At 46.5% G+C, this 19,235-nt stretch overlaps 7 protein-coding genes across 7 annotated transcripts; 4 read left to right on the forward strand and 3 right to left on the reverse strand.

The window, feature by feature from the left end:
* Positions 1 to 698: 698 nt before the first annotated feature.
* Positions 699 to 5,940, forward strand: GGI43DRAFT_421497 (uncharacterized protein; the record flags this gene model as incomplete). Its single annotated transcript, XM_083207963.1, has 5 exons — positions 699 to 714; positions 1,551 to 2,242; positions 2,303 to 2,741; positions 2,812 to 3,063; positions 3,542 to 5,940. 5 exons carry the CDS (start codon positions 699 to 701, stop codon positions 5,938 to 5,940), a joined length of 3,798 nt encoding a protein of 1,265 aa, XP_083062540.1.
* A 373-nt stretch (positions 5,941 to 6,313) lies between these two features.
* Positions 6,314 to 8,643, forward strand: GGI43DRAFT_399366 (major facilitator superfamily domain-containing protein). Its single transcript, XM_083205337.1, has 8 exons — positions 6,314 to 6,704; positions 6,766 to 6,848; positions 6,907 to 7,066; positions 7,146 to 7,370; positions 7,440 to 7,528; positions 7,603 to 7,720; positions 7,772 to 8,070; positions 8,132 to 8,643. The coding sequence occupies exons 1-8, from the start codon at positions 6,613 to 6,615 to the stop codon at positions 8,476 to 8,478; spliced, it is 1,413 nt and encodes a 470-aa protein (XP_083062541.1). The 5' UTR covers positions 6,314 to 6,612; the 3' UTR covers positions 8,479 to 8,643.
* A 108-nt stretch (positions 8,644 to 8,751) lies between these two features.
* GGI43DRAFT_308616 (uncharacterized protein) lies at positions 8,752 to 12,698 on the forward strand. The gene is made up of 4 exons (XM_083201654.1): positions 8,752 to 10,516; positions 10,566 to 11,112; positions 11,626 to 11,726; positions 12,229 to 12,698. The coding sequence occupies exons 1-4, from the start codon at positions 8,894 to 8,896 to the stop codon at positions 12,325 to 12,327; spliced, it is 2,370 nt and encodes a 789-aa protein (XP_083062542.1). The 5' UTR covers positions 8,752 to 8,893; the 3' UTR covers positions 12,328 to 12,698.
* Positions 12,699 to 13,239: 541 nt separating this feature from the next.
* Positions 13,240 to 13,694, forward strand: GGI43DRAFT_399369 (uncharacterized protein). Its single transcript, XM_083205338.1, has one exon. It carries the CDS (start codon positions 13,320 to 13,322, stop codon positions 13,611 to 13,613), a length of 294 nt encoding a protein of 97 aa, XP_083062543.1. The 5' UTR covers positions 13,240 to 13,319; the 3' UTR covers positions 13,614 to 13,694.
* A 151-nt stretch (positions 13,695 to 13,845) lies between these two features.
* Positions 13,846 to 15,148, reverse strand: GGI43DRAFT_381702 (S8/S53 family peptidase; the record flags this gene model as incomplete). The annotated part of the gene is made up of 3 exons (XM_083203152.1): positions 13,846 to 14,505; positions 14,580 to 14,913; positions 14,967 to 15,148. 3 exons carry the CDS (start codon positions 15,146 to 15,148, stop codon positions 13,846 to 13,848), a joined length of 1,176 nt encoding a protein of 391 aa, XP_083062544.1.
* Positions 15,149 to 15,399: 251 nt separating this feature from the next.
* Positions 15,400 to 17,133, reverse strand: GGI43DRAFT_308734 (uncharacterized protein). Its single transcript, XM_083201657.1, has 3 exons — positions 16,814 to 17,133; positions 16,116 to 16,654; positions 15,400 to 16,056 (listed from the first exon to the last, which is right to left on the reverse strand). The coding sequence occupies exons 1-3, from the start codon at positions 16,832 to 16,834 to the stop codon at positions 15,609 to 15,611; spliced, it is 1,008 nt and encodes a 335-aa protein (XP_083062545.1). The 5' UTR covers positions 16,835 to 17,133; the 3' UTR covers positions 15,400 to 15,608.
* On the reverse strand, positions 17,023 to 19,065 carry GGI43DRAFT_308684 (uncharacterized protein). Its single transcript, XM_083201656.1, has 5 exons — positions 18,867 to 19,065; positions 18,710 to 18,799; positions 18,389 to 18,646; positions 17,625 to 18,305; positions 17,023 to 17,562 (listed from the first exon to the last, which is right to left on the reverse strand). The coding sequence occupies exons 1-5, from the start codon at positions 18,978 to 18,980 to the stop codon at positions 17,212 to 17,214; spliced, it is 1,494 nt and encodes a 497-aa protein (XP_083062546.1). The 5' UTR covers positions 18,981 to 19,065; the 3' UTR covers positions 17,023 to 17,211.
* Positions 19,066 to 19,235: the final 170 nt, after the last annotated feature.

Raw genomic sequence — 19,235 nt, forward strand, 5'->3', positions numbered from 1 at the left:
AAGGCAACTCTGAAGAGCACAACAACACCATCAATATGAATGTCCAGGATAAAATTGTTCTTGTTACAGGAGGGTAAGTGAGAGAAAAATTAAATATTGGTCAAGTTAAACTAACCAAATGGCAGCCTTTCTGGCCTTGGCGCAGCTACAGTGAAGCTTATGCGCAGCCTCGGCGCTTCAATAGCCGTGTTTGACTTACAGCTTCCAAAGGGCGCATCAGGCAATGCAGTTGAGTTGCAAGGTCAGAAATATTTCAAAGTTGATGTCTCCAAGACGGAAGATGTCGCTGCGGCTGTGGAGGGCGTGGTGAACTGGAGTAAGGAGACGAAAAAGCCTATTGCTGCAGTAGTTTGCTGCGCTGGCTATCTTGGTCCGGCAAAGGTGAGATTATACTATTAGTCGCTATTATTCTTTTTATTCTAATGACCACTACAGATTCTCTCAAAGAATGGCACTCCTCTGGTACTTGAGACGTTCAAAAAGGTCGTCGACATCAGCCTCACTGGCACAATCGATGTCATCCGCCAATTCGTACCTTACATGTCAACGCAACCCGCCGATGCCGATGGCTCTCGCGGCGTCATCGTCACTGTATCCTCAGCCGCCGCCTTTGACGGCCAAGAAGGCCAAGTTTCCTACAGCGCTGCCAAGGGCGCCATTGCATCCATGACGCTTCCACTAGCGAGAGATCTCTCACGATGGGGGATCCGAGCGGTGTGTATCGCACCGGGAATGTTTGATACGGGGATGGTGGAGGGAATGCCGAACAAGGCGAGGGAGAGCTTGAACAAGACGCTGGAGTTTCCGGCAAGGGCGGGGAGACCGGAGGAGTTTGCGCAGATGGTGAAGAGCGTGGTTGAGAATGGGATGCTGAATGGGACGGTGATTCGGTTGGATGGAGCGTCGAGGATGCCGAGTCGATTGTAACACTATATTTTGCGTGTTTATTTAGAATAATTATTCGAATTCTATTTTACCAAATTGTTTCGCTATCTGTTTCGCTATCTGTGTATATGTTGTAAATTACATATATCCTTCATCTCTACACCGCCTCTATGCCTATGGTTATTATGGTGCATGTACGTTCTCATCCTTTGCCATAGGACATAGTTATACAATAGCGCTCGATTGACAACACTTGAATTTACTGTTAATAGCAACATTTCGCATCCTCGTAATTGAATTACTGAACAAGCGTAGACGTTCTTCTAGCGTTCCTAGTCCCGACCTAAAGTACGAGTGGTGGTGGAGTGGGTCTCGGCTGTCGTCTATCGTCAAAACCAGCATCAACTACCCGTCCGCCTGCAGTGGAGCAAGGGAACGATTCGATCATTTTACTAAAACTGGAATCGCTGAGAATGCTTCAGATGCATACTGGGGAAACGGTAGCGAGATCGGAATATTTCCCCCTTCCTGAGCCATGATGATAAGCTTTGCCATTTCCAGGCTATGGCGATATCTTTCCATGCCACATAGCCTTCTACAATATCTCATTTTGTAATATCGTTCCATCTAGAATACAATAATCACAGCGAAAATGCCCAATTCAGCTTCATCTTTTGTTGTCGGAGTTGGCATGACGCCGTTCCTCTCTCCCAAAAAGTCAGCCAATCTAGCAACCAACCCGCAATCAGATTATCTCGATCTGGCCGTCGAAGCTTGTGTCAAAGCTCTATTAGACGCAGGCCTCACTTTTGACAAGGTAGACCAAGGCATAGGATGTTATGTCTTTGGCGATTCAACATGTGCCCAGCGCGTCTTTTACAGTCTCGGAATGACGGGCATCCCCATCCTCAATGTTCACAATTACTGCAGCTCTGGTAGCACAGGATTGTGGCTTGCAAACCAGGCCATCCGCTCTGGTGATGCAGATTGTGTTCTGGTTGCTGGTTTTGATAAGATGTATCCCGGTGTGCTGCCACAGACACATAAAGATCGCACCAATCCCCTGTCTCGGGTTCTTGACCTGTCCAAGACACAGATACCCGAATCTGAGCGCGGCAAGCCGTCACCGGGATGGAGCCCTCAGCTTTATGGCAATGCTCAGGCAGAGTACCTTCAGCGATATGGTGGTCCAGGTGGTGCTGAGAGGCGAGATTTTGCACAGATTACTGCTGTTAATAGAGAACACGGTACTCGCAATCCTTACTCTCAGCTGTCCAAGGCTGTGTCGGCCGAAGATGTATTATCTAGTCCTGTGATAGCGGGAGATATTACACGACTACAATGCTGTCCATCATCGGTAAGCATCTCCTCCAATGACGAGTAGTGTTATCAACTAACTAATACATTACTTGCCCAGACCGGTGCAGCAGCAGCAGTGATTGTCTCAGAATCCTTCTTGGCTGCTCATCCATATCTCCGCAGCACCGCAATTCAGATCGCCGGCCAGTCTCTAGCTACTGATTCTTCTAAGCTATACGAATCGAAAAGCGCTATTGAGCTCATCGGTTCTGACATGACACGAAATGCAGCAAAGCGTGCTTATGAACAAGCGGGTATCACCCCCAAAGACGTGTCGGTAGTTGAGCTACATGATTGCTTTACCACTAATGAAATGTGTGCTATCGAAGGCCTGGGATTGGCCGAGGAAGGCAAAGGTTGGAAGTTGGTTCGTGATGGTCTTATTACTTATAACCCAAAGAAGAAGGAAAAGGGCTGGATCGTGAATCCGAGCGGAGGACTCATCTCCAAGGGACATCCATTGGGAGCCACTGGTTTAGCACAGTGTGCAGAGCTAGGTAAGTTTTTACTATGTTATATATCTGTTCTAAGATAAAACATCATTGCTAACATGAATTTATGTGACAGTCTGGCATCTTCGCGGATGGGCAAAGCGTCGATCTGTCGCATCGACAAAGTATTGTTTGCAGCACAACATGGGGATGGGAGGTGCAACAGTGGTGACGATCTACAAGAGGATAGACGGCGAGGTAGCTCCAAGAATCGAGGACACAAAGCCAGAGGAAGACGGACGTAATCGCTTGGGCTATAATCCTGCTGAAGAGGCTCGATCTATAAGCCGTGAAGATTGGAAGAGTGTCCTTGCTGAGGGAGAAGCAAGTTCGGCTTGGGCAGCTGCTGAGTTGCCGTGGAACCTAAATCCAGGATCGTATAGCACTAGAGCTAAGTTGTAGATTAAACAGCCTGTTGTTGTATTAGAAATTAATTTCTATTTAACATGATTGATATCGTATTGCACCCATCATAGTATAAGATTGAGGTGGTGATTGTATCGATCAACATGTCTGTCCTACAGTTCGTTCGACTATTTCAAACTTGGAATATTGCTTACACCGATCTATCCACTAAAAATGAGGAGTAAGCACGCTATAAATGTGGCTGCGATGGCGCTTTTAGTGGCTTTCAGCAGCACGCTATGGCGCCCTTTCTCCGCCCCCGCATTTCAATCCTCTGGTACATGGGAAGAGCGCCTTCTTCTTGGGCCTATCTACATCCTCATTTGTCCCCAGCAAGATCAGATTAGCGACTTTTACTATTCAACAGCATTAAATCAGAAGAAACATGTCATCTCGAACAGGGATTGTTAGGCGTCAAAGCATAGCTCTTGGCCGCTCCGGTCCACGGTCCAAAAATGGATGTTCAACCTGTCGCCTGAGACGAGTTCGCTGTGATGAGAGGCGACCGACTTGTGGCCACTGTGATAGACTCAAGCTTGAGTGCGCATATCAGCCTCCTCGACCACGACGAAGCCAGCGACGGCCTCCTTCACCTGACGATAGCTCAACTAGTTCTCGGCAAGATGCTGATGCTGATGCTGATTCCAACATGGACACATCGCGAAGATTTAGCATGGTGACAGACGAGGCTAATGAATCTTCTTCTTCTTTCTCAGGAGTGACTTCGTATCAACCAGGAGATGCTCTTCAAGATGCTCAGACGACTCTTTCTACAGATATCAACGACCAATTTGGAGCTGCCACAACAAGTACAAATCCCAGCGAACTCATCACCGACTCAATGGCTTCTTATATGACTCCAACAACTTCAGCGGCGCTGGATCTTGGCTCTACTTCCATACCTTCGGCGGGCCTTACAGGGGATCTCTCACAATCACCTTGGAGTCCTAGCTGGTTTGATAAAGTACCACTCCCAGACTCAGCTTTTTCATTTACTTCACTGGGATTTACTAGCGCTCTCAGCCCCAACTTCTTCAACTCTGATCAGTCATCTGGCTGGCCTGATATAAACGGGAACAACGCCTTAACAGCATCTAACGTGGGAAACAGTCCAAGCATACAGAGTGTTGCTCAAACCACAAGTGATGCTCAGCTTGTCAGTATAAACGGGCAAGGAGGCACTGGACAAATAAATAGCACAGGATACAGGCCGGCTTTTGCTTTCTCACCACCACTCCTATCAGATTCCCAACAAGAGTTACTGCTCCGAACATTTGAGTGCGCGATCCAACCTCCAGCTTCGCTCGCTGGTATCCATCCGCTGGGCTGGCCCAAGATCAAGCAGTACGTGCTTCACATGGCCAATGGCAAGCACAATTCAATCGAATACGGAGCCGTCATGCATGCCCTTGCAGCTCTCAGTGCTATGCTCTTTGAACCTAGTCGACCAGCCGCTCTGGCTGCATTGGGGAGTCGCGTATCTACTTGCCGCGACGATTTTGCTCTCCTATCCCTAAGGCTACACGACGTAGCTTGTGTTGCGCTCAAGCTGAGTCTCTCGCATGCTGGATGGGAGGAGCGAAGCAGCCGAGCATTATTAGTGGTCATATTCTTGCTAGCTTGGTTTGAAACCGCTTATGATGGGAATGATCAGGTTCATCCCAGCTTCCCAGAAGATATGGCCGGGCAAGTAATTGTCAACGGCCGCGGCTGGGATACTGGCTCTGCTAGTCTTTTCCAGTGGCTTGATTCGTTTGACGCAAAGATGTCTCATATGGGCGGCCGCCATCTCTTAACCGATCCGGCCTTGGAAATTATAAGAAAGCCGCGTCCAAGTGTTGCCAGCTCAGCTAGCATGGAGGTATCAGACAATGATCCTCTCAGTAATATCGAGGGCTTGTCTCCTAGTGTTGTGGCCACGGATGAAAGAGGCATAAACGCTACTACAAAACCTCGCAACAATGGCTCCAGACTTGCTACGCTACTAACCGACCCGCTCACAATACCTAAGAATGTAGTGTGTATGGGTGTTTTCAACATATTATTACAGCCAGCCTTTGAGTTTCATATGGCGTCTCAAGCATATTCGCGGCGGATTGGCTGTCATGATCGCCACCACCGGCCACGCGGGACTCCTGAAGATGAGATGGAGGTAATGAAAGCATGTATGGGATTTGAAGAAGAGTTGGAGGAGCTCTGGCGACGTCGTCCCAGTATTCTTGATCTAGATGCTTCGCAGCTACGGCTTTTTGTCAGCGAGAACATTGCTCGCAGGCTAGAGCAGCTATTCAGCGTCTACATTGCAACTTTTTGGGCGCACTTCATATATATACACCGAGTCGCCTACTGGACCTTGCAGCACACGCCCATTTCTCTCAAGGCTCTGAAGCAGACCGGCAATATGATGCGGCGCAGCGTTGGTCAACCTATACATCAGCACGCTTTTGACGCGAGCATATCTCGCACTACCTCTACTGCTATTCATCCAGGCTTGATGTGGGTATGCTTCCTATTTGGCTGTGAAGTGTCCGACCCCGTGCAGCAGGAATGGGCAGTGTTGCAGCTTCGAGCTCTCGGTCGCCTAAGTGGCATGGCTGGTCAGCGACCGAACTCAGCGTTTGATGGTAATGAAGGAGACGGATTGCCGATTGGGGGATTGGATCAAAAAGGGGCGCAGACGGCTCTCAAAGTGGCGCGTCTTCTGGAAGTGATTATCGAACGCCAGACTAAGCTGGGAGCTCGGGTGGACGGCAAGTATTTGAGCCAAGAGATCTTTGGCTGTCATTTTTATATCATATAATACTATTTAATAGAGCCACGTGGCTAAATCTAGCGCAAACCTATAATGATAACCATCAATGACAAACAGAGTTTTGTGTTTGCCGAGTAGAGACAGCCGACATGACTATGAACCTATCACGAGTGTTCCCATTAGCTACAACTCAGAAGCCATGCGGCTAACTAGCCAGACCATCAGGCGTTTCCGTACCATCTCCGCAGCTGAACTATCTACCGGATCCGAACCAGCGCTAGCATTAGCAAGCCATCTCCACTAGCATCGTGCCGAGTTGCTCTCATTCGCCCTCGCCTGTCGTCTACCGGCTAATCTTGATGCCACTAACATTTCCCCATGGGGAGACTGCTTCTAAGCAAGGGCGGGGAGGGGGTTGACAAGGGCCTACATGTCTTACCTTTCTGTCAGAGAAGGGTGCATGGGCAAGACTTCATCTCAACATTCTGGCAGTTCTTGAGACTAGGTAGAGATATCAACTCCAATATTGTCTTACGTCTCCCTTGCCGTTCTTTCCGTTCATTTCGTTTATATATGCTGTCGAATTCTCCCCGCATTTAGTTGATTCACGATCTCTTTCCTGGACTGCAGCTTAGATGCATTAGTTCATACATACCCCTACCTTTTACGCTGTGCTACAATCATCTCTTTATAGACTTCAAGTTATTATTTGTTGAAGCCATGGAAGATGAAAAGTTACCAAAGACCATTGAAGATGGCGTCAGCTCTCACTATGAGCGCGCTCAGGACATTGATCCAGCCATTGAAAAGAGGCAAGTCATTATCATAATCGCTAATATGCAGAGTAAAGCTAACAGAGTGTGCTGTTCTTAGAATCGTGCGCAAGATTGATACACGGTTGATGCCTTTTACTGTTTTAATCTATCTTCTCTGCTACATGGATAGATCCAACATCGGTATGCCTCATCTCCCTAATCAAGTTATATCTTATCATCTAACCATTTACAAAAACAGGCAATGCGAAGATTCTAAACGCCGACAAAGGGCACGACTTACTAGATTCAACAAACATGACTACCAAAGAGTATACTATTGCTCTCATGGTATTTTTGGTGGCATATTCCTTATTCGAGGCACCGAGTAACCTCGCCGCAAAGGCGTTCCAGCCTAACTAGTAAGACAACTCCTATACTCAATTCCCCATGTATCATCATAAGTTCCTTGTCAGCTAATAAATTATATCTATCAAATAGTTGGCTAGGTTTCTTGGTTATAGGCTTCGGAGCCTTCTGCACAGCCATCGCCGGAGCGAAAAGCTTTGCTAGCACATCCGCGCTTCGATTCTTCCTTGGTGCTTTCGAAGCCGGTATCTTTCCTGGAATGGTCTTCTTCATGAGTTTCTGGTATAAAGCAGAAGAGCGAGCAACTCGAATCGCATTGTTCCTCTGTAGCGCCACACTGGCTGGTGCATTTGGCGGGTAGGTTTATCTCTGCAACTGTGTTATCAAGTATCGTGAGGATAGCTGACAGCGTTTGTGCTTCTATAGTGCTATTGCTTTTGGCGTTGGACATTTGGATGGCAGAGGTGGCTTAGAAGGCTGGCGATGGCTATTCATTGTCGAAGGCGTTCCTTCCAGTAAGCTATCAACTCTAATACCTTTCCAGCTTGGATGACGAATCTCTTCTAACGCCGTTGCTTCTCTTATATAGTTGTGCTGGGAATCTTGACATTCTTATTTATGCCAAGTTATCCAGAAAAGGCCAGCTGGCTTACCGAAGAGGAAAAAGCCATCCAAGTACTACGCCTTGGCGTTAATTCGGCTCATGGGTACGCACAGATATTCTTTTCAGCAGCATGAATAAGACTAACATTCTACAGTGACGCAAAGCTCAACTGGGAAGACGCAAAGGCGACTCTCAAGGATCTCAGACTATACGTGCACTACGTAACATACTTGTGCATCGGTGTCGGCGTCTCGTCGCTGTCGCTCTTTGCCCCTACCATTGTCGCTGGTCTTGGATACAAGAACCTTCAGGCCCAGCTTTTCACCATTCCTCCTTATGCGGTAGCTTATGTTGTTACTTTCGTCTTGGCCATGATATCTGACCGTCAGAGAACAAGAGGTCTCGTGGCTGGCGGATGCTTTCTTTTTGGAACTATTGCTTTCATCATTCAAGGTAAGGCTAAAATCTATTTCAAATCCATGATAGGCTTAAAGCTAATGCATGTTTTCTACAGCCTGTTTACCGGGCCATCTTTTTGCTGCTCGTTATGCAATGCTTTGCATCAGTACGGCCGGTGTCTTTGCAGGTCTGCCTCCATTGTGCGCATGGATTTCAGATAATGTGCGAACTACAACCGCTGGATCTCTAGCTACGGGACTCAATATTGCTTTTACGGGTCCTGGCCAAATTATAGGTGTTTGGATCTATCGAGCGCAGGATGCGCCTTTCTATCGCTTGGGTCATGGCATTAATGCCGGTTTTCTAGCTGTAGGGACTATTTTGAGTTTTTCTTTGTGGTGGCATTATACGAGGTTGAACAGGAAGCTGGTGGGCACCAGTGAGCCTAGATGGGTAGCGTAGATTTAGGGATTTTTCGTTTCGACGTGCGGGGTATATGTATGAGGATAATATAATAGAGCGATTATCCGTGAATCTAGGGACAGGCCGCGAGGATACATGCTAATACAGCTGCGCAAAGCTTTTATCATCAGGTTATGTTCTAATCTACTATAGGCCTGTAGCTAGATCTAGCTTCCTATGTATATAAAATAAAATCATTAATTACATGGTTAGAGTTGCATGTTGCCTTCAAGTATCTCTTTATTAAAGAAAAATTTGCGGCATATTAAGGCGGTTGATTAGTTAATAATATCTATAAGGTCAGGGGTTAAGCGAACTCCTGATATCATTATTTTTCCTAAGTCTATATTCAATGCCTATCTCTAACTAAACTATTAACAACTCGAAATTATCTCTTTAGAGTTTTTCAACAATAATGAATCCGACGGCGCCACGTTCCTACGTTATTTCCAATAACAATTTTGGCGATAATGTCAGGATCCATCAAGGCGACATCCATAACCACGAGGCCCCCCGGTCAGACCCTTGCTTAGCAGACTTACGAATCACCGATCCCCGCGATGACAAGACGCGCATCGAAGAAACTAAAGGCGGCCTACTTAAGGACTCATACTGCTGGATCCTCGACCACGCCGACTTTAAAGTGTGGCGTGAAGATCCACAATGTCGACTACTCTGGATTAAAGGGGATCCCGGCAAGGGCAAAACTATGCTGCTGTGCGGTATTATTGATAGGCTAAAGGAGCTTAAATCATATCGCCTGTCATACTTCTTTTGCCAGGCGACTGAGGCACGATTAAGAAGTGCAACAGCTGTGCTGCGGGGGCTTATCTATATCCTTATTATTCAGCAGCGATCACTCATCTCTCATGTGCAAGACAAGTACGATCACGCAGGCAGACAGCTGTTTGAAGATAGTAATGCCTGGACGGCTCTATCCAAGATACTTAAATCGATACTTGATGATCCCTGCCTTGAAGATGTTGTCTTGATCATTGACGCTCTTGATGAGTGCACAGAAGAACTTCCACGCCTCCTTACTCTGGTTAAGGAAATCTCTTCCTCCTCCTCCTCTTCCGCCAAATGGATTGTGTCAAGTCGCAACTGGCCACGAATTGAGAATGAGCTTGAGGATACTCAGCAGAAGATTAGGCTATGCCTCGAGCTGAACGAAGATTCCATCTCTTCCGCTGTTCGAACTTATATCCATTACAAGGTGAATTACCTGGCGCGAAAGAACAAATATAACGATAAGATACGAGAAGAAACTCAAAGCTACCTGATCTCAAACGCTAATAATACATTCCTTTGGGTGGCCTTAGTGTGTCAGAGTCTTGAAAGCCTTAGAAGCGGGAAGGTGATTAAGAGGCTTGCAACTTACCCACCAGGTCTTGATTCTCTTTATGAGAGGATGCTAGATCGGATACTTGAATTAGATGACGATGACGACGTGTATCTCTGCAAACGCGTCCTTACTATAGTATCGACTGTCTACCGGCCAGTTACCTTGCATGAAGTTCATTCTCTTATTGGAAGCCCTGAGGAGTTTGTAGAAGACATCTTGTCATTTACAGAGATAATACGTTTCTGCGGCTCTTTTCTCACCATTCGCGATAACACCATTTACTTTATCCATCAATCAGCGAAAGACTACTTGACTACAGACAAAGCCTGGTCTACTATCTCTCGTTCTAGCGCAAACGATGTGCATTATACTATCTTTTCTCAGTCGCTTCAATCTATGGATGCCACGTTACAACGTGACATCTACCGCTTAAAAGCTCCCGGATATCCTATCAGCCAACTCCAACAACCCAATCCAGATCCTTTAATCGCGGTGCGGTACTCATGCGTCTACTGGATTAACCATCTCTGCGACTATAATATTAGCGATTGTATGGAGAGTGCTCTCCAGGAGGGAGGCTTAGTTGATGTATTCATACGCCATCATTTTCTCCACTGGTTAGAGGCATTAAATCTTCTGCGAGGCATGTCAGAAGGTATCCTTTCAGTATCAAGGCTTATAGATCTACTTGCGGTTAGTTTCCATTTAGTCGCATTAGATTTACATAAACTAACCAATACAGGAACAAACGCCTAAGAGCCAAGTATTAAGTTTAGTGCAAGACGCTTGGCGATTTATAACTCGAAATAAATCAGTGATTGAATATACGCCGCTACAAGTATATGTCTCTGCACTTATATTTAGCCCTTTGCAAAGTCAAATACGGATAATATACAAGGATGAAGAGCCATCATGGATGCCATTAAAACCAGCTATAGAAGCAGGCTGGGATGCCTGCCTGCAGACTCTAGAGGGCCATGATGATTGGGTAAGCTCAGTGGTCTTCTCGCCCGATGGCCAGCGGCTCGCCTCAGGTTCAGTCGATGAGACTATAAGAGTATGGGATGCAAACTCAGGCGCCTGCCTGCAGACTCTAGAGGGCCATGATGACTGGGTAAGCTCAGTGGGCTTCTCGCTCAGTGGTCTTCTCGCCTCAGGTTCAGGCGATAAGACAGTCAGATTATGGGATATAAACTCAGGCGCCTGTCTGCAGATTCTAGAGGGCCATGATGGCTCAGTAAGCTCAGTGGTCTTCTCGCCTTTGCCTGATAGTCAGCGGCTTGCCTCAGGTTCAAGTGATAAGACAATTAAAATATGGGATGTCAACTCAGGCGCCTGCCTGCAGACTCTAGAGGGCCATGATGACTGGGTAAGCTCAGTGGTCTTCTCGCTCAGTGGTCTTCTCGCCTCAGGTTCAGGTGATAAGACGGTTAGAGTATGGGATGTAAACTCGGGCGCTTGCCTGCAGATTTTAAAAGGTCATAATAGCCGGGTAAAATCAGTGGTCTTCTCGCATTTGCCTGATAGTGAGCGTCTCGCCTCAGGTTCAAGTGATAAGACAATTAAAATATGGGATGCAAACTTAGGCACTTGCTTGCAGACTATAGAGGGTCATGATCGCTTAGTAAACTCAGTGGTCTTCTCGCCTTTACTTAATAGCCAGCGGCTCGCCTCAGGTTCAGATGACAAGATAATTAGAATATGGGATGCAAACTTAGGCGCTTGCTTGCAGACTCTAAAAGGCCATAATGACTGGGTAAAATCAGTGGTTTTCTCGCCTAATGGCCAGCGGCTCGCCTCAGGTTCAGATGATAAGACAGTCAGAGTTTGGGATGCAAACTTAAGCGCCTGCCTACAGAGCCTACAGACTCTAGAAGGCCATGATCGTTCAGTAACCTCAGTGGTCTTCTCGCCTGATGGCCAGCGGCTTGCCTCAGGTTCAGGTGATAAGACAGTCAGATTATGGGATGTAAACTCAGGCGCCTGTTTGCAGACTTTAAAGGGTCATGATGGCTTGGTAAAATCAGTGGTCTTCTCACCTGATAACCAGCGGCTTGCCTCACGTTCAGATGATAAAACAATCAGAGTATGGGATATAAATTTAGGCGCCTGCTTACAGATTTTAAAAGGCCATGATAACTGGGTATTCTCTCTGGTCTTCTCGCCTAATAGCCAGCGGCTCGCCTCAGGTTCAGGTGATGGAACAGTTAAAATATGGGATGCAAATTCAGGCGCTTGCCTACAGACTTTAAAAGGCCATAATCGCTCGGTAAGCTCAGTGGTTTTCTCGCCTGATAGCCAGCGGCTTGCCTCAGGTTCATGGGATAAAACAGTTAAAATATGGGATGCAAACTCAGGCGCTTGCCTACAGACTCTAGAAGGCCATGATGGCTCAGTAAGCTCAGTGGTCTTCTCGCCTGATAGCCAGCGGCTTGCCTCAGGTTCAAGTGATGAGACGGTTAAAATATGGGATGCAAATTCAGGCGCTTGCCTGCAGACACTAGAGGACCATGACGGCTGGGTAAGATTAGTGGTCTTCTCGCCCGATGGCCAGCGGCTCGCCTCAGGTTCAGATGATAAGACAGTCAGAGTATGGGATGTAAACTCAGGCGCCTGCCGGCAAACTCTAGAGACTCATAAAGACTCGATATACTCAGTGGTCTTCTCGCCTGATGTCCACTATGGCATAAGTTCTGACAAAACATGGATCACAAAAAATAATAAGCCTCTGGTTTGGCTGCCTGTAGAGTATCGACCAATTGCATCAGCTGTGTTTGGAGCTACTGTTACTATCGGCTGTGGATCAGGTCGAGTATTGGTAATCCGGTTTTCTATAGACTAGGCTAGTTAACAATGAAATCGGGTTTTATTTTTATCATCGCGACCTAATACATAGCCACTGAGGAAGACCGCATACAACAAGAGCTTATATAATGGAATAGTTAAGAGAAGTCGGTTCTATTAGGCTCGATCGGTCGATTAATCACGGCTCGTCCAAAGACAAGGCCTTAAGGGGTGCGTAAGATATATACTCCATATTTTATATTTTAATAACTTTGTATTTGAGGGTTGAAGGGTGTTCTGTAATATATAGTATCTGGTGTAAGTGGTCCGCGTGGAGAAAAACTCTGCTTTGACAAAAGCGGACACTCAATTTGGTCATTACTATAGCTATATACAATGTAACGCTAGAAATCCTACGAGGCCATATATGAATGTTCGACCAACAACTTCAAGCAATAGCACTAGGCAGCAAATTTTAACTTGGTCTCGCACGCAGAAGAGTTTCATGTGGTCTATATGTCCAAAAGACTATGTTCATAGCAGCGTTCTACCAACGCTTAAGAGCATATTTAAAAAAAATTCTGTAACAGCCTAATACATTCCTACTTCTCCACGGGCACACAAACAGTCCCGCTGAGGCTGAGTTGGCCTACTTTCCAATCCGTTTCTGCATCCGGAGCACTTGAAATTTTAGATCTCCTAGTTGTCTCTTATGAAAACCGCCGAGCCGGCTGCTGAGCCAACTGCTGAGCTAGGCATCAAGCCAGACGATAAGCCAGAGAAGAAGTTGAAGACTGAGCCATATTATAAGCCAACCGCCAAGCCAACAGCTGAGCTGACTGTCAAACGAGTCACTAAGCCCAAGTCTCGCGATGGTTATACTATAGGATGGGTCTGTACACTTCTCAAAGAGCAGACAGCGGCCAAAGCTATGTTGGATAAAATGAATGCCGCTGTGCAGAAGCGCCCGCGAACGACCCCAACAGCTACAGTCTCGGGTCTATAGGCGGGCACAATGTTGTCATTGCTGGTCTACCAAAAGGAAAAGCAAGTGGGCACCAGTGAGCCTAGATGGGTAGCGTGGACTTGGATGTTATCATGTTGACATTAGGAGGTTTTCTACTAAAATAATTAAATTTTATTAATTTTCAAAACACTTATTCATATGTTGAATTCTTGTTCATATTAAATGTATTTTTTTTAGTAATTACATGTATACTTGTAGATAGAATCTTTATTTAATAAGAGTATCGACGAGAATCCCTTTTCCTTAAAGCTTTGGAAAGATTTTTACAAATTTCTTGCCGCCGCTCTTTTTTACTTAAAGATGTATCTTGATAATCGTCCATTAACTTCCATGGCTTGAGGATATGATATCTGTTCTTAATGACGGCAGTCATGCTTGCAAAAACCGATGTCATCCCTTCTACCTCTCGAGGGTAGCGGACATCTCGTATCTTATCCTTTGTACCTGAATGGCCCGCAAAGCCCATGACATACGCAGCAATAGCTGCTGCGATGGCAGTTGAATAAGAGGTACCTCGGACCAGTTTTTCATTGCCTTCATCGATTTTAATGCCTTCACCTAGCAAAGCAAAATTGTAGGTGTTAGGTACAGCGGCAGGGTTGAAACCCGGGCTTTCTGGATCACCATCGCCGGTGGTTGAAAATAAGCATATTAATTTCGATGACTGTGAGATGCAACCAGGGTAAGTAATTTCACTACTGAGGCCGAGATTAGAGGCCGCCGCAAAGATGAGAGTCTTAGAATCCACTGGAGTCGCGGTCACCGCGTCGTATAGCTCATCGCGAATACGCTGATTTGGGGGGTATGGGTTGAAACCGGAAGGGATGCATATTATATCGACTTTCCACTTCACTTTTGCGTGCATTATAGCCTATTTCAAGCATTTTATTAGCAAGGAGACATTCAAACACTTGAAGGCAATGTTTGCTATCTCTGAGGACCAACCTCTGCCATCACTCGCTCTGTCTCATCATCTGCTTCGTCACGCTCGAAAACCCGGCCAACAAATACTTTGACATCGTCATTCAATTTCAACAGCAAGCGAAGTATCGAGCTTCCGTGTCCAGTTCCATCCTGTTGAAGTTTGTCCTCCCCAGATGCGAAGTCTTTGTATTCTTCGATATACTCGTTGACTTCATCGTCGTACTCTTTTGTAATTCCTGTATCGAGTATAGCAATCTTTATTTGCGGACAATTCTTGTTATCCCTTTTTCCAATAATAGAGAGTATTTCAGTTAACTGATCCAAGTTCTGTAGCCACTCTTTGGCAGATTTTAGTCTAAATGTCGGTCAGAACAGCAAGAGTTAAATAGAGGAGGAGGGCTTATTTACGAGTGACTCTCATTCGTCTTAAAATGAGAGGGAACTTCAATGACTTGGACCATGTTTTTCTTGGAGCTTGTGGGTTCCTCAAGCATAACAGGATCAACATTCTCCATTCGTTTTGGCTCTAATGCTTGCTCCGGCGTAACAGGGTCAACATCTTCAATGCCTTTTGGCTTCCAGGCTTCCATTATGAACACGCGGAATGGAGCCACGATTTGTTCATAGATCATCTGCCGTACCCCCCCACACACCGTTATCGTTTTTGAGCATCGCCTTTGCCTTATATCTGTCAATGCACGTCTCAATAATCTCTTTCATCACTATCCATATATCTTTTGGTGGCCATAACTTCTTATCCTTGAGAAGATCCACCGCCAAGAGATGTTTCACAACGCTTGGATTTTGATCATAGTAGTCACGAGTCTTGAAAGATTCGAGCTTGCGACCGAGCTGTATCTCGAGTAGCATGATACCGAGTGCAAGAATCTTTGGATAATAATGGGAGTTTAGCCCTTGAATCTGGGTAGATTTGGCCGCTGGTTGCGATTTCTTCAACCCTCCTCGTCTCACGTTTCCTCTATCAGACATGATAATGCCATCATTAGCTTCTAGTATTCCTCTCTTGTCAAATCTGGCGTGAAGGAAGGGTTAGTTGACGAAAACGACTTCCGAACTGTCATCGATTCCTTCTCGCTCCGACATGAAATGGATGGTCTCATTACTCCAGTCTTCCCAGCTGCAGTCATAATATTGCCAAACAGAATCAGCCAAGAGATACGATAGAATCGCTTTGTTCCTATCCGTTAATTTGGAACGATGTAAGAGGTTGGCAAGGGATGTGCTTGGAAAGTTAGTTAGGAAGCGTCTTGATGGGACACTCTCCTTTTTCAGTTTTAACTCGCCCTTTGAGTCGATCAGTTGCACTTGGAGTTGATTTTGCCGAGCTTCCGTGATAAACTGGCAAAGTCTGAGCTCGTCCTGAAGCTCTGAGCCTTCGGTAGTAGATTCATAGAGATCATCAGCATCACTTCCCTCGGAGATATCGTCGGAATCATCTGACTCCGTGTCTTTGGAATTCTCTTCAAAAGCAACTTTCCTAAATTTCGTATTAGCCATATATATAAAGGATATGGTAGAAGAGAAACTAGCCCATACGTTGTATTCGCAGCATAAACAGATATTTGAACACCTCGCCAATAGCAACCTGATTGTGAGGTTTGAAAATCGTGGAGATCTTGAAACAACAAGTTGAACTTGGACATTCTATTGGTTCGACGTATGTGCTTATCATTACAATTGAGGCGGATATTTGCAGCCATAAAATCGCCAGCTTTCTCGCAGCGACAGTGGCAGTGCTTTACGAGAGAGTTGTGCAAGCTAACAATAAACTGCTCCTTATCCTGACAGGTCTCAATTTTATTTCTCCGCTCCCGAAGCTCAGAAAGGTCAGGCCCTCTGAAAGTGGAATCTACACATTGACTATCGGCAACATCCAAAGAATTAGTTAGTCGTGTCCAAAATTTCTTTGTCGTCTTAAGGTTGAAATTGCCTGAGAAGTTTCTCAGTGGCTCTTTAACAGTTTCTCCATTCGTCAACAGCATATCCCTGAGGGAAGGATACCATGCTGAGGAGAAGCTACCATCTGTAGCATCTGTAGCATCTGTAGCACCAACAGGGTAATATAATTTCGGCCACTAAAGTAGGCTTAGCATCAACTAGATTATCAATCTTCGGTGCTTCTAAGATCGATTGCCGTGGATCCTCAAACTCAACTTGGCCGAAACTCCCAGAATAAAATGGATATGCAAAATCTGGGTGCCAGGATGTAATAACACTAAAGATAAGATACTCACTTGGCACAGGCGCTCAAGCATATCAAGAGCTTTATGAGTGCGTTTAGCGTCGTCATCATTCAAAGCATCTCCAAACTCTATTAAATTTTCCTGAAAGTCTACTAATTTTACTGGAAGTGCTCCGCACAGCGTATACTTCCCGCGCTCCTTTGGGAGTCCCGTAATATCATGTATAAGTTAAGAGCAGACTTCCCGTAAAAAAGCAGACAGGGACAGGGACCTAAGCTCTTTTAAGGATCTGGACTTTATAGGTACCTTCTCCTGTGGTAAAATGGCTGAGAATAGGGCGTTTAGCGTACCCATTTTCCTTTTGGCTCCTAGTCACGTGGCCTTTAGTGCGCAGGCACCAGTGATTACCGCTTGGTTAATAAATATGAATGCTTTATGGCTAAACTCCTTCATGGCTCAACCCAAAATATTGAACCTTTGGCAAAAAGGATTTCTGATTTCCACTCATCCAAAAATTTCTCGGGGGCCGTCGGTTCGGGCCGAGGGAGGGCGGGCTTTTCTTCCATACATCTGCAATGGTAGACTGTCCGTCGTGTTTCAACCACCTGGCCACTATCGTGCAAAGTCAAGACCGGCAGCAGTACCTGGCCTTTCTCATCGACCTCAATCTTCAGCCAGTCAGTCCACGGTGACTGGGCGGAGTCACCATCCTGCGCTGTGCCGACAGAGTAGGCGTATGCCACCCAGCGAGCGTTCTCAAGGTACTTGTGCACCCTGGATTTCTCGGTCGCTTGGTAGCGCTAAGGATGGATGTGTTAGTTGGTATGTCTCCTCATGTCTACCATCGAGACAGATGACTCACCTCCACTTTGGGGGGTACCTTGGGGGCTGCAGGTCGCAAGAGTAGTTCGGCTTCCTTGACTATCTCAACCCACTGATCAACGACGGCCAAGTCACTGGCAATGGAGCGAGTGGTGAAATCTTCGAGCTCCGCCTTGAACTTGACCAGTTCTGCCGTCTTCTCTTCCTTGGTTCTATCAATGGCTTTCTGCGAAGGGCTGTCCTCATACCATTCTGTAGGAACGAGAGTGCTGTACTCATTGCCAGCGTATTTGTCCGTGAACTTGATATGGACAGTGACTCTGTTGTTTTCCGAAAATGCAGGGGGATTCTGTGTCTTCTCCTCAACTCCGGTGACATCTGCCAAGCGTGCCGCTCTCATAGCTTCGTAGAGGTTCTTCAGGCTGGAGGTTCGTGCGCTTAGTTCATTCTTCATCATAGCCACACGTATGCTAAAGGTAGTGACGTAGCTCTCATATTTCTCACGGTTAAAGCCCTCCCCTTTGGCCGCCTCAATCTTGGATAAACTGGCGTAAATGCGACACTGGAGATTCCAGACCACGAAGTAATAGGTGAGAGACGCCAAGATTGCAACGCGAACTTTTGTGTTGTCCCACGTCAGATACCTCTCCATGTCGATTAAGGAGTTGCCCAAGGAGTCACCTTGAACGTTCGTCTCAAACATCAATTGTGTATCAATTGCCTGTGGGGAAGGAGGGAGTTAGACTTTCAGTATGGCCGTCTATAACAATAGCGAGTGTGGCTGAGAAGGACGAAAGCGCTTACCTTCTTTTCATCCTCGGCGCTAGGCCGGGAATCATCAACGAAGCCTTTCCACTGTGTTTCCATTGTGTTTGCAATGGCCCTCACCTTTGAAAGCTGCTTGGCTATGGTCTCGTCGTTGTGAACCTTCTCCAGAGCAAGCTTCATTGAAGTCAGAGGGTCCACCCGGCCTGAGTGTCCCGCCATGCTCAGCAGTCCCTGAAAGAGCACAATGCCGGAGGCCAACACGATGCCCTCCGGTCCACCTAGGAAGGACAAGACCTAGGATTTAGGTGATTAGGATTTGGGTGAGAGTTGCTGGTGATGCCCAATGGAGAGACTCACTGTCACGGCCGAAAGGCAAGAGTTAAGGACTTCAAGTTCGTCATGCGCAACTATAGCGGGCTTCCCATCCTTGAGGAATTTTTTGTCTGCCTAAGGAGACACTGACTGTGAGAATCTAGGAGTGAGCTGGAGGCACAGTTCCTTTCTTGATACTCACCACTTCCTGTTGGGGAGTCTGGTCTATGAGTGTAAGAGCCTTCTTAACCTTGGTCTCAAAGGGCGGCACCACCTCGGGGTGGCCAAAGGTGGTGACAAAGCCTTGAACGGGCATTTTTGCGTGTAGTGTTCAGTCCTTAGAGGGCAGACTTTTGGCAATTGTCTAAGATTTCACAAGATATGCTGAGAAGCCAAGCCCGGTATCTTGATCTGGGGTTCATCAACATACATGTATAAATACAACCTCGCCAACCTCGGGATATTCATGTCCTAATGGCGTACTGCTCATCCAGAAGCCCATCCAGAAGCCCATCCAGAAGGGGGATAGTGTGTGTTCAGCCTGTGGGGTGCCTTGCTCGGCGCTAAACAC

The sequence above is a fragment of the Trichoderma evansii genome (assembly GCF_050947405.1).
Source record: "Trichoderma evansii strain SZMC 28006 chromosome Unknown GGI43scaffold_5, whole genome shotgun sequence".
Lineage (NCBI taxonomy): Eukaryota > Fungi > Ascomycota > Sordariomycetes > Hypocreales > Hypocreaceae > Trichoderma > Trichoderma evansii.

What these genes read in the sequence shown, in the direction of transcription:
- GGI43DRAFT_399369 (XM_083205338.1), top strand. Translation starts at nt 13,320, where the DNA reads ATGAAAACCGCCGAGCCGGCTGCTGAGCCAACTGCTGAGCTAGGCATC.
- GGI43DRAFT_308734 (XM_083201657.1), bottom strand. Translation starts at nt 16,834, where the DNA reads ATGCTTGAGCGCCTGTGCCAA. An exon ending in TGCTTGAGCGCCTGTGCCAA is followed by an intron (nt 16,655 to 16,813) that starts GTGAGTATCTTA and finishes AGCCTACTTTAG; the next exon opens with TGGCCGAAATTATATTACCC. An exon ending in GTTTATGCTGCGAATACAAC is followed by an intron (nt 16,057 to 16,115) that starts GTATGGGCTAGT and finishes TACGAAATTTAG; the next exon opens with GAAAGTTGCTTTTGAAGAGA.
- GGI43DRAFT_399366 (XM_083205337.1), top strand. Translation starts at nt 6,613, where the DNA reads ATGGAAGATGAAAAGTTACCAAAGACCATTGAAGATGGCGTCAGCTCT. An exon ending in CATGGATAGATCCAACATCG is followed by an intron (nt 6,849 to 6,906) that starts GTATGCCTCATC and finishes TTACAAAAACAG; the next exon opens with GCAATGCGAAGATTCTAAAC. An exon ending in TATTGCTTTCATCATTCAAG is followed by an intron (nt 8,071 to 8,131) that starts GTAAGGCTAAAA and finishes TGTTTTCTACAG; the next exon opens with CCTGTTTACCGGGCCATCTT.
- GGI43DRAFT_308616 (XM_083201654.1), top strand. Translation starts at nt 8,894, where the DNA reads ATGAATCCGACGGCGCCACGTTCCTACGTTATTTCCAATAACAATTTT. An exon ending in TAGTCAGCGGCTTGCCTCAG is followed by an intron (nt 11,113 to 11,625) that starts GTTCAAGTGATA and finishes GGCTCGCCTCAG; the next exon opens with GTTCAGATGATAAGACAGTC. An exon ending in ATCGTTCAGTAACCTCAGTG is followed by an intron (nt 11,727 to 12,228) that starts GTCTTCTCGCCT and finishes CAGTAAGCTCAG; the next exon opens with TGGTCTTCTCGCCTGATAGC.
- GGI43DRAFT_308684 (XM_083201656.1), bottom strand. Translation starts at nt 18,980, where the DNA reads ATGCCCGTTCAAGGCTTTGTCACCACCTTTGGCCACCCCGAGGTGGTG. An exon ending in GCGCCGAGGATGAAAAGAAG is followed by an intron (nt 18,306 to 18,388) that starts GTAAGCGCTTTC and finishes CCTTCCCCACAG; the next exon opens with GCAATTGATACACAATTGAT. An exon ending in AGGTACCCCCCAAAGTGGAG is followed by an intron (nt 17,563 to 17,624) that starts GTGAGTCATCTG and finishes ATCCATCCTTAG; the next exon opens with CGCTACCAAGCGACCGAGAA.